General features: G+C 49.0%; 1 protein-coding gene across 13 annotated transcripts in view; it reads right to left on the bottom strand.

Moving 5' to 3' along the window:
• The window catches only part of TRIM9 (tripartite motif containing 9), a 94,787-nt gene extending 80,709 nt beyond the window's left edge, over positions 1 to 14,078 (bottom strand). For 4 of the 13 annotated variants that reach the window (XM_056547378.1, XM_056547380.1, XM_056547381.1 and 1 more), the window contains exon 1: positions 13,207 to 14,078. In XM_056547378.1, coding sequence (XP_056403353.1) covers positions 13,207 to 14,037 — 831 coding nt within the window. In that variant the 5' untranslated portion in view covers positions 14,038 to 14,078. The remainder of the gene's footprint in view (positions 1 to 13,206) is intronic. The other 9 variants (XM_056547384.1, XM_056547385.1, XM_056547389.1 and 6 more) reach the window with 4 other exon arrangements.
• Positions 14,079 to 23,885: the final 9,807 nt, after the last annotated feature.

Genomic DNA, 23,885 nt, shown 5'->3' with positions numbered 1-23,885 from the left:
GTACAAGAATATAATTACTATAATACTGCCTTCTATATATATAAGAATATAACTACTATAATACTGCTCCTATATACAAGAATATAACTACTATAATACTGCTCCTATATACAAGAATATGACTACTATAATACTGCACCTATATACAAGAATATAACTGCTATAATACTGCCTCCTATATACAAGAATATAACTACTATAATACTGCCTCCTATATACAGGAATATAAATACTATAATACTGCTCCTATATACAAGAATATAACTACTATAATACTGCTCCTATATACAAGAATATAACTACTATAATACTGCACCTATATACAAGAATATAACTACTATAATACTGCTCCTATATACAAGAATATAACTACTATAATACTGCTCCTATATACAAGAATATAACTACTATACTACTGCTCCTATATACAAGAATATAACTACTATAATACTGCTCCTATATACAAGAATATAACTACTATAATACTGCTCCTATATACAAGAATATAACTACTATAATACTGCTCCTATATACAAGAATATAACTACTATAATACTGCTCCTATATACAAGAATATAACTACTATAATACTGCTCCTATATACAAGAATATAACTACTATAATACTGCCTCCTATATACAAGAATATAACTACTATAATACTGCCTCCTATATACAAGAATATAACTACAATAATACTGCTCCTATATACAAGAATATAACTACCATAATACTGCTCCTATATACAATAATATAACTACTATAATACCTGTATATACAAGTAAATATTTTTATTGATAGCTGCCATTAGACAAGTATTTACGGAAGAGCTGAAGGGTCTCTGGTCGTGGCTGAGAATGGCGGCACTCAACCCTATAATGGAGCCCCCCTCCCCCATTTCTCTATATGACAATCAATAGGCTTCTGTGGATGTATTAGGGTTAGAGGCAGCTGAGCTGGATATGGCGGGGTTGTTATTACGGGGAGGGGGGCTTTTATTAAATCAGAGTTTTCTAAACAATGTGCCTCCAGCTCTTGCAAAACTACAACTCCCATCATGCCCGGACAGCCTAAGGCTGTCCGGGCATGTTGGGAGTTGTAGTTTTGCACCAGCTGGAGGCACACTGTTTAAAAAACACTGTATTAGCTCCTTTCTCCCTACCACAATCTATCAATCTAATGGCAGCATCAATGAGGCTTCCGAGGCAGGAACATAAGGCGCATAAATATCCCCGGACGGGGCATGTGCGCCTCGGCATTAAAGCCTTCCCCGTATCCGCGCGGCGCCATAAGCTCATCTATCTGAATCTAAGCAGCACAATGCACCATTTGCTGACCACCGAGACTGGAATTGCTTCATTTGTAAACATGATCGGGTTCAGCCGTCCGCCTGCATCTAAATCATTTCTGCCCCGATTCCCTCACAAAGCGAAGGCGTCCTCCACAGCGCCTGATCATCCTCCACTTCCTACTGCCATAAAGGCTTCATCCCTAAAAGGTTTGGCCTCAGGGCCCCCGCCCGGACTTCATTCCCAATGCCGAACAATTAGGAATATTACAGGCAGCGCACCGACTGACTACATACTCGTCACTGAAGAGGAAGCAATAATGTGGGCAGCATTTGTATATAAGAAGATGTCCACCTTTCATAGCTATATTACTTCACTCTGTACAGGTTTGTCCTCTAGTGAGGTGAGAATGGTACTCTAGCAAGAAGAGTGAGATAGGTCCTCTAGTGAGGTAAGTGAGATTGGTCCTCTAACGAGTTGGGATTGGTAGGATCAAACCTCCATTGAGACCAGTGTGGCTAGACCGCTAATGGAATTAGTGAGGATGGACCCCTACTAAGATAAGTGAAGATGGACCTCTACTAAGATAAGTGAGGATGGACCTCTACTAAGATAAGTGAGGATGGACCTCTACTGAGATAAGTGAGGATGGACCTCTACTGGGGTAAGTGAGGAAGGTCCTTTACTGAGGTAAGTGAGGAAGGTCCTCTACTGAGGTAAGTGAGGAAGGTCCTCTACTGAGGTAAGTGAGGAAGGTCCTCTACTGAGGTAAGTGAAGAAGGTCCTCTACTGAGGTAAGTGAGGAAAGTCCTCTACTGAGGTAAGTGAAGAAGGTCCTCTACTGAAGTGAGGAAGGTCCTCTACTGAAGTGAGGAAGGTCCTCTACTGAAGTGAGGAAGGTCCTCTACTGAAGTGAGGAAGGTCCTCTACTGAAGTGAGGAAGGTCCTCTACTGAAGTGAGGAAGGTCCTCTACTGAAGTAAATGAGGAAGGTCCCCAGCTGAAGTAAGTGAAGAAGGTCCTCTGCTGAGGTAAGGTCATCTACTGAGATGAGGCAGGTTGGCCCATTATTGACATATGATAGTGTATGTGGTTGGTAGGATTGGATCTCCAATGAGGTCAATGAGGTTGGACTTTATGAAAGGTAAGTTTGGTAAGACTTCTAGTGAGGTTTGTTTTCTAGGAAGGTCGGTAAGATTGGACATACAATGACATCAGTGAGGTTGGACCTATAGTTAGATGGTTGATGCTGGACCTATAGATAGATGGTTGAGGTTGGACCTATAGTTAGGAGGCTGGACCTTTAGTTAGGAGGTTGAGGCTGGACCTATAGTTATGGTTGAGGCTGGACCTATAGTTATGGTTGAGGCTGGACCTATAGTTATGGTTGAGGCTGGACCTATAGTTATGGTTGAGGCTGGACCTATAGTTAGGAGGTTGAGGCTGGACCTTTAGTTAGGAGGTTGAGGCTGGACCTATAGTTATGGTTGAGGCTGGACCTATAGTTATGGTTGAGGCTGGACCTTTAGTTAGGAGGTTGAGGCTGGACCTATAGTTATGGTTGAGGCTGGACCTATAGTTATGGTTGAGGCTGGACCTTTAGTTAGGAGGTTGAGGCTGGACCTATAGTTAGGAGGCTGGACCTATAGTTAGGTGGTTGAGGCTGCTCCTTCAGCGAAGGAGTATTACACAGTGAAAGAGTATTACACAGGAACAAGAAGTTCAGAATCCTCCACAATGTCTGAAATGTAACATCAAAATGTCCCTTTTACTGAAATAAAGGCCCTCATTTACCAACAGGATTCCTATGCTTTTTTGTCAGGTTTTGCGCCTAAATTCTGCCGCACAGACCATGCAACAGAATGTGCGCCAGAATGAAACCTGACAGAATCAGAATCACTCAGAGTTTGAAAAAAAAAAAAAAAAAAAACGACAAAATGGGTGTGGTTTTTGGGAAGAGAGGCGCGATCCCTACATTTCATCCAAAATCACTCTGAAAATCATGTGAAAGAAAACCCTTTAAAGCATGTATAAAGTTTCCGAAAGCAGAGTAAATGAGTAAACACCATGGAAAAAAAAGGTTGGAACAGCCAAATAACACAACAAAACCTACACTCCACTCTTAGTAAATCAGGGCCAAAGTGTCTGAACCCAACGAGAACATCAGTCTTCATCTTCTATCATTGAGGCTTATAGTCGACATATAACAAACCCAACAAGACCCGAGAGAACGCGAGTAATAAAACTCAACACGAAGGGGGAACAGTGGAGAATCAGAAGAACCAACTCTGTGCCACAAACATCTACCGCCAGAGCCTATACTTTCATTTTCAACACAATGGGGGAGATTTATCAAAACCTGTCCAGAGGAAAAGTTGCTGAGTTGCCCATAGCAACCAATCAGATCGCTTCTTTCAGAAGCGATCTGATTGGTTGCTATGGGCAACTCAGCAACTTTTCCTCTGGACAGGTTTTGATAAATCTCCCCGAATATTTATTGAATCCCGAGATTGTGTGGCCCCTAAGGACCCAGCCTTCTTGGTCCATAGGGTCTGGGTTTACGGGGTTAGACTTTTTTTTTACTCCACATTTGTCTTCTGACATGTTTAATTCTCATCTCGGACCAAGACAGGGTCACTGGTATAATACGACCCTGAACCATGTGACTCTGCTGCTTCTCCCGGACTCGTTCACCCATCGCCCCCGACGCCGGGTACAATAGTCTTATCATGATGTCACCCACCTCCAGCCTAACTTATCAGTTTTATAAGGAAACATGGGCTGAAGTTGTGGCTCCGAACAAGTGGGTTGGTCAAAAAAGAAGTGGCATGAATGGGGCCGACTGGGACCAATGGACATACATGGAATACATGTTGGGGCAAAGTCCTCCGAGCTGTGGCTGTCCGATGGGGTCTCTGGGTGGAGGACCCTCCCCTATGACATCACAGTAGATGGGCAGGTATGGTCCTAGTGGGACAACTCCTTCACCAATCTAGAACATTCTTAAATCTCATCGCAGAGGAGCAACATGACCACTAAAGTGCCCCCAGTACATGAGGCATCATCGGGGCAATTCATGTGGGTTTTTTTTTAGTTGCCCCTCATGTTGTATCTGCTCAGGGAAGGGAATGGATTGCTTTGTATCCCTTAAAGGGGTACTAGACATCTTATCTCCTATCCAAAGGATACCTCCAGTGATGACAGCGGGGTGCCGCAGCTGAGATCGCGGGGGCACCAAGCGGCAGGACCCTCGCGGTCTCAGATGCGGCACCCGGCTGTCATCACCGCACAGAGCGGGACTATCGTGATCAGACATCTTATCCCCTATATTTTGGATAGGGGATAAGATGTCTAGGGGCCGGAGTACCGCTTTAAGGACTCAGCAAATTTTATTTTTGCATTTTCATTTTTTCCTCCTCTCCTTCTAAAAATCATAACTTTTTTATCCCCAGACAAGTACGAGGACTTGTTTTTTTGTGCAATCAGTTCTCCTTTGTAATGACATCACTCATTTTACCATAAAATGTACGGCGCAACCAAAAAAATACTATTTGTGTGGGGAATTTTATAAGAAAACCACAATTTAGCAAATTTTGGAAGTTTTCATTTTCACACTGTACACATTACGGTAAAAATTACATGTTTTTATTATTCTGTGGGTCAATACGATTAAAATGATTCCCATGATTACATTCTTTTCTATTATTGTACCACTTTAAAGAAATCTCAAACTTTATAACCAAATTAGTACATTTCAAATTCTGTACATTTTTCTGTATAAATGGCGGTATGAGGGCTCATTTTTTGCGCCGTGATGTGTACTTTTTATTGGTACCACATTTGCTTATATAAAACTTTTAGTCAATTTTTTATAAATTTTTTTGGGCATATGATGTGCCCAAAAAAAAACAGCATTTTGGACTATTTTTTTTTTTTTTTTACATTTACGCCGTTCACGTACGGGTTCATTAAAATTATATTTTGATAGTTCGGTTACTTACGCACGCGGCAATACCAAATATGTTTATTGATTTTTTTTTTTTTTTTACACTTTTTGGGCATAAATAGGAAAAAGGGACAATTTACATTTTTATTGGGGGAGGGGATTTTTCAAATTTTTTTCCTTTAATTTTTACATTTTTTTTTTCACTTTTTATGTCCCCATAGGGGACTTTTTATAGCAATCACTTGATTGTCTCGATCGCAAACCAGAGCAGAAGAGCAGAGGAAGGTGACGGAGGCAGGTGAGGGGACCTCTGTCTTCCATTCTGTATGATCGGATCCCCGCGGCAGCGCTGCGGGTGATCCGATCATGCATTTTAGTGACCGCACTGCTGCAGATGCTGTGATCTGTATTGATCACGGGATCTGAGGAGTTAATAGCGGACATCAGCGCGATCGCTGTGCGCCATTACCGTCAAGTCCCTGGCTGCTGATAGCAGCCGGGACCTGCCACGCGTGACGCGAGCGTACATTTACATCCTGCGTTGTTAAGGGGTTAATGAAAATGAGATGTAGCAGAGCTGAGTTAGTTGTAAGGCCCCACAATACGTATGAAGTTTTACCTGTTTTTCATAGGACTGCAGGTAAATCTACATAGAGTTAAACTAATACACAGGAACAACTAGTCCAGCTCTGCTACATCTGTACGTGAAAAAGACATTTACATGTGTTCTACTAAAAGCAAAGCAAGAAAGTCACTAGCCGCGGCGCAAGATGGAATAATCAAGGCGACCGATCCATCTTCGCCCTGGGGGGAGGTTTCAATTAACACCTAGAAATGTATTTCCCTGCAGCTCCAGGGGAGGGTGGGCCGCACCCGGAATATTTTATAGGCAGCGACTAATAGTCTATCCACCGCGAGCAGAGACGCTGATGGGATCGGCCGCTCCGTGTGATGCTGGGACACACGATGATTTACCATCCTCCTCCTCTGTGCCCCCCCCAGCGGTGACTGATGAGGTAACAGGAGTGAGGGGGCGGCTATCGCTGGGGGTCCGGATGTGTCAGCCATAGGGACGAGGACAAGAGGAAGACTACGAATTATTCCTGTCACTCATACAAATCCCCAAACACTGGAGGGACAGATGTCACATCTAATCCAGCGGAGAGCAATATAATATACCGCCAAATGTATACGCTGAGGTCATCAGGGGACCTGTCCCTGTATACCCCCTACACACACACACACACATATATATATATACCAAGAAAAGATAGATATGAGATAGATAGATAGATATGAGATAGATAGATAGATATGAGACATAGATAGATAGATATGAGATATATAGATAGATATGAGACATAGATAGATAGATATGAGATATATAGATAGATATGAGACATAGATAGATAGATATGAGACATAGATAGATAGATATGAGATAGATAGATATGAGACATAGATAGATAGATATGAGAAAGATAGATATGAGATAGATAGATATGAGATAGATAGATAGATAGATATGTAGATATGAGATAGATAGATATGAGATAGATAGATATGAGATAGATAGATATGAGATAGATAGATAGATATATGAGATAGATAGATATGAGATATATAGATAGATATGAGACATAGATAGATAGATATGAGATAGATAGATATGAGATAGATAGATATGAGATAGATAGATATGAGATAGATAGATAGATATGTAGATATGAGATAGATAGATAGATAGATAGATATGAGATAGATAGATATGAGATAGATAGATATGAGATAGATAGATATGAGATAGATAGATATGAGATAGATAGATATGAGATAGATAGATATGAGATAGATAGATATGAGATAGATAGATAGATAGATAGATATGAGATAGATAGATATGAGATAAATAGATAGATAGATAGATATGAGATAGATAGATAGATATGAGATAGATAGATATGAGATAGATAGATATGAGATAAATAGATATATATGAGATAGATAGATATGAGATAGATAGATAGATATGAGATAGATATGAGATAGATATGAGATAGATAGATATGAGATAGATAGATATGAGATAGATAGATATGAGATAGATAGATATGAGATAGATAGATATGAGATAGATAGATATATATGAGATAGATAGATAGATATGAGATAGATAGATATGAGATAGATAGATAGATAGATATGAGATAGATAGATAGATAGATATGAGATAGATAGATAGATATGAGATAGAGAGATATGAGATGGATAGAAAGATAATTGAGATATCTACTTGATCTTCTTTGATTTTACATAGGACTGCAGATATCTCAGCATTTTCTTACGTCAAGCATGAATGATGCATCAGGAATAACACACACGTTGGGCTCTGCTACATCCATCACCCTTTCTAGCAGGGAGACTCTTGCTCCTCGGCCCCTCGCTCTGCAGTATAAATAATTCATAACACACCTCAGTATCACCCATCACTCCCAGAGAGCGCGGGCAGGAGAGAGCGCGGCGGTCGCGGACTGTACGTGGTGAGACGCGGCTCTGGTCGCTGCTCGGAGCGATTGCATCAGATCAGCGCTCTCCAATAATATAATAACTAAATTGGCTTTTGGTCGTAGATAAACTGCTAGAACATGGTGCACTACAAGAGACCACCTATAAGAGGCGCCTCCCCCACACCCCCTGTGCCCTCACCCTGGGTCACTGACACTCCTCCACCCCCTAGACTGGAACAGACACCATAGCACATGGGCACAATGCAAATGGCGGCTCACCTGATGGCCCTTACAGTGCAACCGCCACTAATGCCCCATGAACGACGCCAGTGTCACCCCCGCAAAGAGACGCTGGTTCCCCTAGACATCAATAGTGCTGAGCGCAAATATTCGAAATGCAAATTTTTTCCGCGAATATCGGCACATTGCGATTTCGCAAATATTTAGACTATAGTGATATATACTCATAATGACGAATATTCGTTTATGTTATTTTTGTTTTTTAATACAAATGTATGCAAATATTTATGCAAATTTTTACCGGGAATATCGGCACTTGATATATATTCATTTATGCAAATATCGTCACTTCCAGACTGGACACTGACCCCTCCCTTCTTTTAGGTGAGATATAATTGCGCATGTGCACTTTGCGAATTTCATTACAAATTTTTGCATGGAAAAAAAAAAGAGAACAAACATAGCGAATATGGGAATTTTGCGAACATAATTCCAATATGGCCCCTGCCGCTCATCACTAGACATCAGTATAGAAACCCAGCTGAACCCATTCACCCCAATGGCATCTTTTTGGCAGTGGTTGGCACATATTGTGAGACTCCTGGCACTGATCCAGAACTATTACAGCCAATGTAACAAGCTAGTGACCTACATAGAACAAAGGGGCCCCCGGGGCTCCAAACTGCTCTGGATCATCCCACCAACCAAGGACACAAAGGGTGCAGGAGAGAAGGGTGGCGCGGCCCACCGGGTGTCACCATCTTTTCTGTAGGGGCAGGTTCATGCTGCCCATAGAATATAGAAATGAGGTTAGAATGGGACGGGCCCTCAGGGGCCACATAGTAGCTGCAGGGGCTGCCTCTCTTACATGCTACATTCCCACTGAGGCCTGGCAGATGCCAGTGACAGCTTTACCCACAGCAGCCGGGGCAGAATATCCCTGTGGATGGGAAGAGAAATCATGTAACTAATTGTATCCGAATCGCATCATGTGACTCTGCAACCTCTATAGATCAGTGTTTCCCAACCAGGGTGCCTCCCGCTGTTGCAAAACTACAATTCCCAGCATGCTCGGACAGCCTACGGCTGTCCGAGCATGCTGGGAGTTGTAGTTTTACAACAGCTGGAGGCACTCTGGTTGGGAAACACTGATCTATAGTGATTGGATCACAGGAAACCATGAAGCTCAGCTCAACAGGTGGGCAGGAGCGATTACAGGGGGTCAGACAGTCCATGGTGGGCGGTAGGGTCCATTACAGGGGGTTGGGACAGTCCATGGTGGGCGGTAGGGTCCATTACAGGGGGTTAAGGCAGCCCATGGTGGGTAGTAGGGTCTATTACAGGGGGTTGGGACAGTCCATGGTGAGCAGTAGGGTCCATTACTGAGGGTTGGGGAAGTCCATGGTGGGTGGTAGGGTCCATTACAGGGGATTGTGGAAGTCCATGGTGGGCGGTAGGGTCCATTACAGGGGGTTAAGGCAGCCCATGGTGGGTGGTAGGGTCCATTACAGGGGATTGGGGAAGTCCATGGTGGGCGGTAGGGTCCATTACAGGGGGTTAAGGCAGCCCATGGTGGGCAGTAGGGTCCATTACAGGGGGTTGGGGCAGTCCATGGTGGGTGGTAGGGTCCATTACAGGGGGTTGGGGCAGTCCATAGTGGGCAGTAGGGTCCATTAAAGGGGGTTGGGGCAGCCCATAGTGGGCGCTAAGGTCCATTACAGGGGGTTGGGGCAGTCCATGGTGGGCGGTAGGGTCCATTACAGGGGGTTGGGGCAGCCCATGTTGGGCGGTAGGGTCCAATACAGGTGGTCGGGGCAGCCCATGGTGGGCGGTAGGGTCCATTACAGGGGGTTGGGGAAGCCCATGGTGGGCACTAAGGTCCATTACAGGGGGTTGGGGCAGCCCATGTTGGGTGGTAGGGTACATTACAGTGGGTTGGGGCAGTCCATAGTGGGCGGTAGGGTCCATTAAAGGGGGTTGGGTCAGCAGAACACAGGCCTCATGAGGTGCTGCCAGTCTAACCACTGTGGCTCAGCATATATAATGTGGCATTATCAGAACCAATACCATTTTAGGCGCATCTAGGTAGAGTACCACCAATAAACACTAATGCCACACCAGCTGTAATCCCTCAGAGTCCTTATGACCCGCAGTGCCCATCAGCTCCTAGGTGTCCCCAGACCTTGGCTTGTCCAGCACCATTTACCACCTGCTGCCATCTTCCACAGTCCTCATGGCCCACGGTACCCTATGGAGTCATTAATGTCATGTGCCCCTGTGCCCCCATAACATGTCCAGCAGTGCCCTCAGCTCTTTAATGCCCATTCCTTTATGTCCCAGTGTACCCCATATGTGCTCCTGTGTACCCTATCTATACATAGCATGGAAAGCATTGCCCAACAGCTCATTGGCCCCCAGGGTTGTACTGTACTCCACAGTAGTGCCCTCAGCTCTTAGTTTCTCCTTGGGTTGTACTTTACTCTGTAGTGGTGCTCGTAGCTCTTAGGAACCCCCTAGGGTTGTACTGTAGCCCACAGTAATATCCTCTGCTGTACCATCCCACAAAGTAGTGCCCACTGTTCTTAGGTTCCCCTGGCTTGTACTGTACCCCACAGTAGTACCCTCTACCCTTAGGCTCCCCAGGGGTTGTACTGTACCCCACAGTAGTACCCTCTACCCTTAGGCTCCCCAGGGGTTGTACTGTACCCCACAGTAGTGACCACAGCTCTTAGAACCCCCCCTCGAGGGTTGTACTATACCCCACAGTAAGGTCCTCTGCTCTAAGATTCTCCCCAGGGTTGTACTGTACCCCACAATAGTACCCCCACAGCAGCCCCTCCACCCTCAGTACCCCCACAGCAGCCCCTCCACCCTCAGTACCCCCACAGCAGCCCCTCCACCCTCAGTACCCCCACAGCAGCCCCTCCACCCTCTGTGCCCCCACAGCGGCCCCTCCACCCTCTGTGCCCCCACAGCGGCCCCTCCACCCTCTGTGCCCCCACAGCGGCCCCTCCACCCTCTGTACCCCCACAGCAGCCCCTCCACCCTCAGTACCCCCACAGCAGCCCCTCCACCCTCAGTACCCCCACAGCAGCCCCTCCACCCTCAGTACCCCCACAGCAGCCCCTCCACCCTCAGTACCCCCACAGCAGCCCCTCCACCCTCAGAACCCCCACAGCAGCCCCTCCACCCTCTGTACCCCCACAGCAGCCCCTCCACCCTCTGTACCCCCACAGCAGCCCCTCCACCCTCTGTACCCCCACAGCAGCCCCTGCACCCTCTGTACCCCCACAGCAGCCCCTCCACCCTCAGTACCCCCACAGCAGCGCCCTCCACCCTCAGTACCCCCACAGCAGCCCCTCCACCCTCAGTACCCCCACAGCAGCGCCCTCCACCCTCATTACCCCCACAGCAGCCCCTCCACCCTCAGTACCCCCACATGAGCCCCTCCACCCTCAGTACCCCCACAGCAGCCCCTTCACCCTCAGTACCCCCCACAGCAGCCCCTCCACCCTCTGTACCCCCACAGCAGCACCTCCACCCTCAGTACCCCCCACAGCAGCCCCTCCACCCTCAGTACCCCCACAGCAGCCCCTCCACCCTCAGTACCCCCACAGCAGCCCCTCCACCCTCAGGACCCCCACATGAGCCCCTCCACCCTCAGGACCCCCACATGAGCCCCTCCACCCTCAGGACCCCCACATGAGCCCCTCCACCCTCAGGACCCCCACATGAGCCCCTCCACCCTCTGTACCTCCACAGCAGCCCCTCCACCCTCAGTACCCCCACAGCAGCCCCTCCACCCTCAGTACCCCCCACAGCAGCCCCTCCACCCTCAGTACCCCCCACAGCAGCCCCTCCACCCTCAGTACCTCCCACAGCAGCCCCTCCACCCTCAGTACCCCCACAGGAGTCCCTCCACCCTCAGTACCCCCACAGGAGTCCCTCCACCCTCAGTACCCCCACAGGAGTCCCTCCACCCTCAGTACCCCCACAGCAGCCCCTCCACCCTCTGTACCCCCACAGCAGCCCCTCCACCCTCTGTACCTCCACAGCAGCCCCTCCACCCTCAGTACCCCCACAGCAGCCCCTCCACCCTCTGTACCCCCACAGCAGCCCCTCCACCCTCTGTACCCCCACAGCAGCCCTTCCACCCTCTGTACCCCCACAGCAGCCCCTCCACCCTCTGCACCCCCACAGCAGCCCCTCCACCCTCTGTACCCCCACAGCAGCCCCTCCACCCTCAGTACCCCCACAGGAGTCCCTCCACCCTCAGTACCCCCACAGCAGCCCCTCCACCCTCAGTACCCCCACAGCAGCCCCTCCACCCTCAGTACCCCCACAGCAGCCCCTCCACCCTCAGTACCCCCACAGCAGCCCCTCCACCCTCAGTTCCCCCTCAGCAGCCCCTCCACCCTCAGTACCCCCACAGCAGCCCCTCCACCCTCAGTACCCCCACAGCAGCGCCCTCCACCCTCAGTACCCCCACAGCAGCCCCTCCACCCTCAGTACCCCCACAGCAGCGCCCTCCACCCTCAGTACCCCCACAGCAGCCCCTCCACCCTCAGTACCCCCCACAGCAGCCCCTCCACCCTCTGCACCCCCACAGCAGCCCCTCCACCCTCTGTACCCCCACAGCAGCCCCTCCACCCTCAGTACCCCCACAGGAGTCCCTCCACCCTCAGTACCCCCACAGCAGCCCCTCCACCCTCTGTACCCCCACAGCAGCCCCTCCACCCTCAGTACCCCCACAGCAGCCCCTCCACCCTCTGTACCCCCACAGCAGCCCCTCCACCCTCAGTACCCCCACATGAGCCCCTCCACCCTCAGTACCCCCACAGCAGCCCCTCCACCCTCTGTACCCCCACAGCAGCCCCTCCACCCTCTGTACCCCCACAGCAGCCCCCCCACCCTCAGTACCCCCACAGCAGCCCCTCCACCCTCTGTACCCCCACAGCAGCCCCTCCACCCTCAGTACCCCCACATGAGCCCCTCCACCCTCAGTACCCCCACAGCAGCCCCTCCACCCTCTGTACCCCCACAGCAGCCCCTCCACCCTCTGTACCCCCACAGCAGCCCCCCCACCCTCAGTACCCCCACAGCAGCCCCCCCACCCTCAGTACCCCCACAGCAGCCCCTCCACCCTCTGTACCCCCACAGCAGCCCCTCCACCCTCTGCACCCCCACAGCAGCCCCTCCACCCTCAGTACCCCCCTTGCCCCTCACCTTGTGCAGCTTCCACATGGCCCCCAGGGCCTTGACCTCATGGCTGCTGTGCTTGCCCTCCTCCAGGCACTGGTAGCACACGGGCATCTTGCACTGGACGCAGTACATGCTGTGGTTCTCCAGCTCGTGGTCGGTGCAGGTTGAGATCTTGCGGGGGCTCAGGCGGCGGCTCACCCTGCCCTGTGCGGGGGGCAGCAGGCGGTGCTTGGCCAGGGGTCCCCGGGGCGGGTGGCACCGCAGGCGGCAGGGCTCGCAGTAGAAGACGTCGCACTGCTCGCACATCACCGTGGCCTCCTTGGGGTTCTTCTCGCACAGCTGACACCTCAGGGCGGCCGCCTTGCTCTGCTGGTAGCGCTCGATCACCCCCTCCAGCACCCGGTTCTTGGCGAAGCCGCGGAGCCCCCGGTCGTCCAGCAGCAGGGAGCGGTGGCACTGCGGGCAGGTCAGGCACTGGTTGCGGGCGGGCGGGGGAGGCAGCAGCGCCCCGGAGGAGTGGTGGTGCGGCAGGTGCGGAGCGGGCATGCTCGGCGGGAACACCCGCACTCCGTTGGGGGATTTCTGGCAGGGGGTGGTGGGGGCGCTGGCGAAGCCTCCGTACGAGCCGTAGCCGCTGTCCGCCTCGCTGTACAGGCTCATCTTATCCAGGTCCAGGTAGTCGTAGTCGGACAGCCCGGACGCCCGGCGGCTCTGCGGGGACTCCGAGTCGGGCGTCTGCACCAGGATGTTGCGGGCACAGGAGAGGCACAGGCTGTGGGAACATGGCAGGATGATGGGCTCCCGGTAAAAGGAGCCGCACACGGGACACTTCAGCTCTTCCTCCATCTCTTCCATAGGGTACTTTACCCGCCCCGTGCTGCTGCTGCAGCGACACTGCGGGGAGAAGCAGCCGAAGCGGGGAGGACACCCCCGAGCTCACACGCTATTGGCGGGCCGCCTGCCTGCGCTGCGCACTCATTGGTTAGAGCGGGATGTGAGGCGGGGCTAAAGGATGCTCAGCAGCATCAGCCTCCTGCTCGGGCTGGGTCATTGGTTCTTCTCGTGTCAATCAAATCAAGGGGCGGGGCGAAAGGATGCTGAGCAACATCAGCACCCGCCCCCTCCTCTCCATCATACGGGAGAAACCGCTGCCAAAAACCTTATTGCAATTTGTTGCAAAACTACAACTCCCAGCATGCCCGGACAGCCGAAGGCTGTCCGGGCATGCTGGGAGTTGTAGTTTTTGCAACAGCTGAAGGCACCCTGGTTGGGAAACAACTGTATTAATTTAGTTGCATCTCACGTTAAAAAACCATTAACCCTTTAATGATGCCAATTTTAATTTTTGCATTTCTGTTGTTTCCCCCCCCCCCCCCCCTCCTCGCCTCCTAAGGCTATGTTTACACGGCAGAAATTCGACAACGCCACCATTTTTCTTCAGATTTGGAGAATTTTCGCCGGAATTTCTGCGTGATGAAAACCCTAAATTCCGCCGCGGAATTCGACAAAAATGAAACAGGTGTTCTGTTTTTCCGGGAATGCGTAATTTCTCCAGCGGAAATTCTGCCGTGTGAATAAGACAGCGGGATCCCCATTAAACACGGACAGTGTGCTTTAAATTTTGCGAAATTACCAGCTGAATTTTTCGGTGTAGTACACGATGAAGCACTCAGGTGCGAAACGCGTCAGACAATATCTCCGTTGTGATTCCTGTCCGAAGATTTTCAATAAAGAAAGCGTTGATTTTATCTGCATATCCCGAGTGCTGGACGAACTTCTTATTCTGCAATTTTTCCGCGTGATTTTGAAGCCTAATAGTCCTAACTATTTTAACTCTTCACCTACAGACCCCACAGGAGGGCTCGTTTTTTGTGTGCCACCATTTTTACTTTAATAATGACATCGCTCATTTTACCACAAAATCTACGACAAAGGCAAAATAAAAATTATTTGGGGTGTGAAATTCATAAAAAAAGTGCAACGTTTGGGGGCTTCCGTTTTTACACTTTTTGGTGAAAATGCCTTCTTATTTTTATTCCGTGGATCAATACGATTTAAATGATACGCAATTTATATATGTTTTTATTTTTGTTATTTTTATATATATATATATATATTTATTAATTTTTAATTTTTTTATTTTTTTTTAATTAGTTATACTTAAAATTGTCGTATTCTGACCATTACAACGTTTTTATTATTCTATATGTGGAATATTTTTGCACCAGGATCCATCGTTTTTATTGGTACCATTTTTGTTTTGATGTTTTGAAAGTTTTTTCGAATATATGAAGTGACTAAACATTGGCAATTCTGGCTTTTGTTATTTTTACGTTGAAGCCGTTCGCCATGCGGTTTCATTAATGTTAAAAATTATTAGTTTGAATATTTCCGCATGAGGCGATACCACATATTTATGTATATTTTTGTTTTCATGATTTCACTTTATTTATATTTTTAAGAACATTATTTTTATTGTTTTTTTTTCGCTCTAAATAGGGAACTTTTTTAAGCAATCTTTCCATTGCTTGTACTGTGCAATTCTACGCCATAGCATAGCACTGATCAGTGTTATCGGTGCTTTACGCATATAGTTTCTTGTCTCCTGTGGATGAGATGATGAAGGGAAGTTATCCCTGTACTCAGATAGAGATGATCACATGACCCCACCAGCAGAACAGTGAGTACAGCTCTGGAGTATAATACAGGATATAACTCAGGATCAGTACAGGATAAGTAATGTAATGTATGTACACAGTGACCTCACCAGGAGAATAGTGAGTACAGCTCTGGAGTATAATACAGGATATAACTCAGGATCAGTACAGGATAAGTAATGTATGTACACAGTGACCTCACCAGCAGAATAGTGAGTACAGCTCTGGAGTATAATACAGGATATAACTCAGGATCAGTACAGGATAAGTAATGTAATGTATGTACACAGTGACCTCACCAGCAGAATAGTGAGTACAGCTCTGGAGTATAATACAGGATATATAACTCAGAATCAGTACAGGATCAGTAATGTAATGTATGTACACAGTGATCTCACCAGCAGAATAGTGAGTACAGCTCTGGAGTATAATACAGGATATAACTCAGGATCAGTACAGGATAAGTAATGTATGTACACAGTGACCTCACCAGCAGAATAGTGAGTACAGCTCTGGAGTATAATACAGGATATAACTCAGGATCAGTATAGGATAAGTAATGTAATGTATGTACACAGTGACCTCACCAGCAGAATAGTGAGTACAGCTCTGGAGTATAATAAAGGATATAACTCAGGATCAGTACAGGATAAGTAATGTAATGTATGTACACAGTGACCTCACCAGCAGAATAGTGAGTACAGCTCTGGAGTATAATAAAGGATATAACTCAGGATCAGTACAGGATAAGTAATGTAATGTATGTACACAGTGACCTCACCAGCAGAATAGTGAGTACAGCTCTGGAGTATAATACAGGATATAACTCAGGATCAGAACAGGATAAGTAATGTAATGTATGTACACAGTGACCTCACCAGCAGAATAGTGAGTGCAGCTCTGGAGTATAATACAGGATATAACTCAGGATCAGTACAGGATAAGTAATGTAATGTATGTACACAGTGACCTCACCAGCAGAATAGTGAGTGCAGCTCTGGAGTATAATACAGGATATAACTCAGGATCAGTACAGGATAAGTAATGTAATGTATGTACACAGTGACCTCACCAGCAGAATAGTGAATACAGCTCTGGAGTATAATTGTCACGATGCCGGCTGGCAGGTAGTGGACCCTCTGTGCCAGAGAGGGATTGGCGTGGACCGTGCTAGTGGACCGGTTCTAAGCCACTACTGGTTTTCACCAGAGCCCGCCGCAAAGCGGGATGGTCTTGCTGCGGCGGTAGTGACCAGGTCGTATCCACTAGCAACGGCTCACCTCTCTGGCTGCTGAAGATAGGCGCGGTACAAGGGAGTAGGCAGAAGCAAGGTCGGACGTAGCAGAAGGTCGGGGCAGGCAGCAAGGATCGTAGTCAAGGGCAACGGCAGAAGGTCTGGAAACACTGGCAAGGGACACACAAGGAACGCTTTCACTGGCACTAAGGCAACAAGATCCGGCAAGGGAGTGCAAGGGAAGTGAGGTAATATAGGGAGTGCACAGGTGATAACTCTAATTGGAACCACTGCGCCAATCAGCGGCGCAGTGGCCCTTTAAATCGCAGAGACCCGGCGCGCGCGCGCCCTAGGGAGCGGGGCCGCGCGCGCCGGGACAGAACAGACGGGGAGCGAGTCAGGTAGGAGAGCCGGGGTGCGCATCGCGAGCGGGCGCTACCCGCATCGCGAATCGCATCCCGGCTAGCAGCAGGATCGCAGCGCCCCGGGTCAGAGGACGTGACCGGAGCGCTGCAGCGGAGGAGGTGAAGCGAGCGCTCCGGGGAGGAGCGGGAACCCGGAGCGCTCGGCGTAACAGTACCCCCCCCCTTGGGTCTCCCCCTCTTCTTGGAGCCTGAGAACCTGAGGAGCAGACTTTTGTCAAGGATGTTGTCCTCAGGTTCCCAGGATCTCTCTTCAGGACCACAACCCTCCCAGTCTACTAAAAAAAAATTTTTTCCTCTGACCTTTTTGGCAGCCAAAATCTCCTTGACCGAGAAGACGTCCGAGGAGCCGGAAACAGGAGTGGGAGGAACAGATTTGGGAGAAAAACGGTTGAGAATGAGTGGTTTGAGAAGAGAGACGTGAAAGGCATTAGGGATACGAAGAGAAGGAGGAAGAAGAAGTTTATAAGAGACAGGATTAATTTGACACAGAATTTTGAAAGGACCAAGATAGCGTGGTCCCAACTTGTAGCTAGGGACACGGAAGCGGACATATTTAGCGGAGAGCCATACCTTGTCTCCAGGGGAAAAAACGGGGGGAGCTCTTCTTTTCTTATCCGCGAACCTCTTCATGCGTGAAGAAGCCTGTAAGAGAGAATTTTGGGTCTCTCTCCATATAATGGAAAGGTCACGAGAAATTTCATCCACAGCGGGCAGACCAGAGGGCAAGGGGGTAGGGAGGGGGGGAAGAGGGTGACGGCCGTACACCACGAAAAATGGGGATTTGGAGGAAGATTCAGAGACCCTGAAGTTATACGAGAATTCGGCCCATGGAAGGAGATCTGCCCAGTCATCCTGGCGGGAGGAAACAAAATGTCGCAAATAATCACCCAGGATCTGGTTAATTCTTTCTACTTGTCCATTGGACTGGGGATGATATGCAGAGGAAAAATTTAATTTAATCTTGAGTTGTTTACAGAGAGCTCTCCAGAATTTAGACACGAATTGGACCCCTCTATCCGAGACAATCTGCGTAGGCAACCCGTGAAGACGAAAAATGTGTACAAAAAATTGTTTAGCCAACTGAGGCGCAGAAGGAAGACCAGGAAGAGGAATGAAATGTGCCATTTTGGAGAATCGATCAACGACCACCCAAATAACGGTGTTGCCACGGGAAGGGGGTAAATCAGTAATAAAATCCATACCAATCAGAGACCAAGGCTGTTCGGGGACAGGCAGAGGATGAAGAAAACCAGCGGGCTTCTGGCGAGGAGTCTTATCCCGGGCACAGATAGTGCAGGCTCGCACAAAGTCCCCAACATCCGTCTCCAGAGTCGGCCACCAATAGAAGCGGGAGATGAGTTGCACAGATTTCTTGATGCCCGCATGACCTGCGAGATGGGAGGAGTGACCCCATTTGAGGATTCCGAGGCGTTGGCGTGGAGAAACAAAGGTCTTTCCTGGAGGGGTCTGTCTGATGGAGGCAGGAGAAGTGGAGATCAGGCAGTCAGGTGGAATGATGTGTTGCGGAGGGAGATCAACTTCTGAGGCATCCGAGGAACGAGAGAGAGCATCGGCTCTAATGTTCTTATCGGCAGGACGAAAGTGAATCTCAAAATTAAATCGGGCAAAGAACAGAGACCACCGGGCCTGGCGAGGATTCAGCCGTTGGGCAGACTGGAGGTAGGAGAGGTTCTTGTGGTCGGTGTAGATAATAACAGGAAATCTTGATCCCTCCAGCAGATGCCTCCATTCCTCAAGTGCTAATTTAATGGCTAGAAGCTCTCGATCCCCGATGGAGTAGTTCCTCTCCGCTGGAGAGAAGGTCCTAGAGAAAAAACCACAAGTGACAGCATGCCCGGAAGGATTTTTTTGTAGAAGAACAGCTCCAGCTCCTACTGAGGAGGCATCAACCTCCAATAGGAAGGGTTTGGAAGGGTCAGGTCTGGAGAGCACGGGAGCCGAAGAAAAGGCAGACTTGAGTTGTTTAAAGGAGTCTTCTGCTTGAGGAGGCCAGGACTTGGGATCAGCATTTTTCTTGGTTAAAGCCACGATAGGAGCCACAATGGTAGAAAAATGTGGAATAAATTGCCTGTAATAATTGGCGAACCCCAAAAAGCGTTGGATAGCACGGAGTCCGGAGGGGCGTGGCCAATTTAAGACGGCAGAGAGTTTGTCTGGATCCATCTGTAGTCCCTGGCCAGAGACCAAATATCCTAGAAAAGGAAGAGATTGGCATTCAAACAGACATTTCTCAATTTTGGCATAGAGTTGGTTGTCACGAAGTCTCTGAAGAACCATACGGACATGCCGGCGGTGTTCCTCTAGATTGGCAGAAAAAATTAGGATATCGTCCAGATATACCACAACACAGGAGTATAATAAATCACGAAAAATTTCATTGACAAAGTCTTGGAAGACGGCAGGGGCATTGCACAGTCCAAAGGGCATGACCAGATACTCAAAGTGTCCATCTCTGGTGTTAAATGCCGTTTTCCACTCGTCCCCCTCTCTGATGCGGATGAGGTTATAGGCGCCTCTTAAGTCCAATTTAGTGAAGATGTGGGCACCTTGGAGGCGATCAAAGAGTTCAGAGATGAGGGGTAAGGGGTAGCGGTTCTTAACCGTGATTTTATTAAGACCGCGGTAGTCAATGCAAGGACGTAGGGAGCCATCTTTTTTGGAGACAAAGAAAAATCCGGCTCCGGCAGGAGAGGAGGATTTACGGATAAAGCCCCTTTTTAGATTCTCCTGGACGTATTCGGACATGGCAAGAGTCTCTGGGGCAGAGAGAGGATAAATTCTGCCCCGGGGTGGAGTAGTACCCGGGAGGAGGTCGATAGGGCAATCATAAGGCCTGTGAGGAGGTAGAGTCTCAGCTTGTTTTTTGCAGAAAACATCCGCGAAGTCCATATAGGCCTTAGGGAGACCGGTTACTGGAGGAACCACAGAGTTACGGCAAGGGTTACTGGGAACCGGTTTTAGACAGTTCTTGGAACAAGAGGACCCCCAACTCTTGATCTCCCCAGTGGACCAATCCAGGGTTGGGGAATGAAGTTGAAGCCAGGGAAGTCCAAGGAGAATCTCCGAGGTGCAATTGGGGAGGACCAAAAGTTCAATCCTCTCATGATGAGATCCGATGCTCATAAGAAGGGGCTCCGTGCGGAAACGTATGGTACAGTCCAATCTTTCATTATTTACACAATTGATGTAGAGGGGTCTGGCGAGACTGGTCACTGGGATGTTGAACCTGTTGACGAGAGAGGCCAAAATAAAATTTCCTGCAGAACCAGAGTCCAAGAAGGCCACTGTAGAGAAGGAGAAGGCAGAAGCAGACATCCGCACAGGCACAGTAAGACGTGGAGAAGCAGAGTAGACATCAAGGACTGTCTCACCTTTGTGCGGAGTCAGCGTACGTCTTTCCAGGCGGGGAGGACGGATAGGACAATCCCTCAGGAAGTGTTCGGTACTAGCACAGTACAGGCAGAGGTTCTCCATACGGCGTCGTGTCCTCTCTTGAGGTGTCAGGCGAGACCGGTCGACCTGCATAGCCTCCACGGCGGGAGGCACAGGAACAGATTGCAGGGGACCAGAGGAGAGAGGAGCCGAGGAGACGAAACGCCTCGTGCGAACAGAGTCCATATCTTGGCGGAGTTCCTGACGCCTTTCAGAAAAACGCATGTCAATGCGAGTGGCTAGGTGAATAAGTTCATGTAGATTAGCAGGAATTTCTCGTGCGGCCAGAACATCTTTAATGTTGCTGGATAGGCCTTTTTTGAAGGTCGCGCAGAGGGCCTCATTATTCCAGGACAATTCTGAAGCAAGTGTACGGAATTGTACGGCATACTCGCCAACGGAAGAATTACCCTGGACCAGGTTCAACAGGGCAGTCTCAGCAGAAGAGGCTCGGGCAGGTTCCTCAAAGACACTTCGGATTTCCGAGAAGAAGGAGTGTACAGAGGCAGTGACGGGGTCATTGCGGTCCCAGAGCGGTGTGGCCCATGACAGGGCTTTTCCGGACAGAAGACTGACTACGAAAGCCACCTTAGACCTTTCAGTGGGAAACAGGTCCGACATCATCTCCAGATGCAGGGAACATTGGGAAAGGAAGCCACGGCAAAACTTAGAGTCCCCATCAAACTTATCCGGCAAGGATAAGCGTATCCCAGGAGCGGCCACTCGCTGCGGAGGAGGTGCAGGAGCTGGCGGAGGAGATGACTGCTGAAGCTGTGGTAGCAACTGTTGTAGCAAAACGGTCAGTTGAGACAGCTGTTGGCCTTGTTGCGCAATCTGTTGTGACTGCTGGGCGACCACCGTGGTGAGGTCAGCGACAACTGGCAGAGGAACTTCAGCGGGATCCATGGCCGGATCTACTGTCACGATGCCGGCTGGCAGGTAGTGGACCCTCTGTGCCAGAGAGGGATTGGCGTGGACCGTGCTAGTGGACCGGTTCTAAGCCACTACTGGTTTTCACCAGAGCCCGCCGCAAAGCGGGATGGTCTTGCTGCGGCGGTAGTGACCAGGTCGTATCCACTAGCAACGGCTCACCTCTCTGGCTGCTGAAGATAGGCGCGGTACAAGGGAGTAGGCAGAAGCAAGGTCGGACGTAGCAGAAGGTCGGGGCAGGCAGCAAGGATCGTAGTCAAGGGCAACGGCAGAAGGTCTGGAAACACTGGCAAGGGACACACAAGGAACGCTTTCACTGGCACTAAGGCAACAAGATCCGGCAAGGGAGTGCAAGGGAAGTGAGGTAATATAGGGAGTGCACAGGTGATAACTCTAATTGGAACCACTGCGCCAATCAGCGGCGCAGTGGCCCTTTAAATCGCAGAGACCCGGCGCGCGCGCGCCCTAGGGAGCGGGGCCGCGCGCGCCGGGACAGAACAGACGGGGAGCGAGTCAGGTAGGAGAGCCGGGGTGCGCATCGCGAGCGGGCGCTACCCGCATCGCGAATCGCATCCCGGCTAGCAGCAGGATCGCAGCGCCCCGGGTCAGAGGACGTGACCGGAGCGCTGCAGCGGAGGAGGTGAAGCGAGCGCTCCGGGGAGGAGCGGGAACCCGGAGCGCTCGGCGTAACAATAATACAGGATATAACTCAGGATCAGTACAGGATAAGTAATGTAATGTATGTACACAGTGACCTCACCAGCAGAATAGTGAGTACAGCTCTGGAGTATAATACATGATATAACTCAGGATCAGTACAGGATAAGTAATGTAATGTATGTACACAGTGACCTCACCAGCAGAATAGTGAGTACAGCTCTGGAGTATAATACATGATATAACTCAGGATCAGTACAGGATAAGTAATGTAATGTATGTACACAGTGACCTCACCAGCAGAATAGTGAGTGCAGCTATGGAGTATAATACAGGATATAACTCAGGATCAGTACAGGATAAGTAATGTATGTACACAGTGACTTCACCAGCAGAATAGTGAGTACAGCTCTGGAGTATAATACATGATATAACTCAGGATCAGTACAGGATAAGTAATGTAATGTATGTACACAGTGACCTCACCAGCAGAATAGTGAGTACAGCTCTGGAGTATAATACATGATATTACTCAGGATCAGTACAGGATAAGTAATGTAATGTATGTACACAGTGACCTCACCAGCAGAATAGTGAGTACAGCTCTGGAGTATAATACAGGATATAACTCAGGATCAGTACAGGATAAGTAATGTAATGTATGTACACAGTGACCTCACCAGCAGAATAGTGAGTACAGCTCTGGAGTATAATACACGATATAACATTTACACGTCATCCTGGGAGAACGCACCATCCATCCCGCTCCCGGTAAGTGAGACATTTACAGTCCTTCTATAAAGGTCAGACCTTTAATGGAGCCGGAGTGAACACAATAGACACATAATGAAAGGTTGAGACAATTTTCCAGGTCAGGTCACATAAAATTGACAATAAAAACAGACAAAGCATAAAAATAAAGAGCCAAAGAACCAAGTAAATAAACTATCAGGTCATATAGGAAGTCGAAAATAAGGCGCATTTACACCAACCTACCCATCCAACCAGATGCTACTACCTAGAGCAGCATTCTGCAACCTGTAGTTCTCCAGCTGGCGCAAAACTACAACTCCCAGCATGCCTTGAACATTTTACGCTGTCGGGACACAATGGGAGATTTCATTTTGCAACAGCTGGAGGCTCGCTGGCTGGGCAAAACCATCCTAGAGCCTAGTGTTTGCTAGCCAGTGTGCCTCCAGCTGTTGCAAAACTACAATTCCCAGCATGCCCGGACAGCCAAAGGCTGTCCGGGCATGCTGGGAGTTGTAGTTGTGCAACAGCTGGAGGCACACTGGTTAGGGAAACACTGCACTGAAGGTTGAATAATTATGCAAATATGTATTCAGT

Source organism: Hyla sarda, chromosome 11 (assembly GCF_029499605.1).
Source record: "Hyla sarda isolate aHylSar1 chromosome 11, aHylSar1.hap1, whole genome shotgun sequence".
In the NCBI taxonomy this organism is placed as follows: domain Eukaryota; kingdom Metazoa; phylum Chordata; class Amphibia; order Anura; family Hylidae; genus Hyla; species Hyla sarda.
Note: the sequence above shows the minus strand (reverse complement) of the source record. Positions and strands in the feature narration are given on the sequence as shown.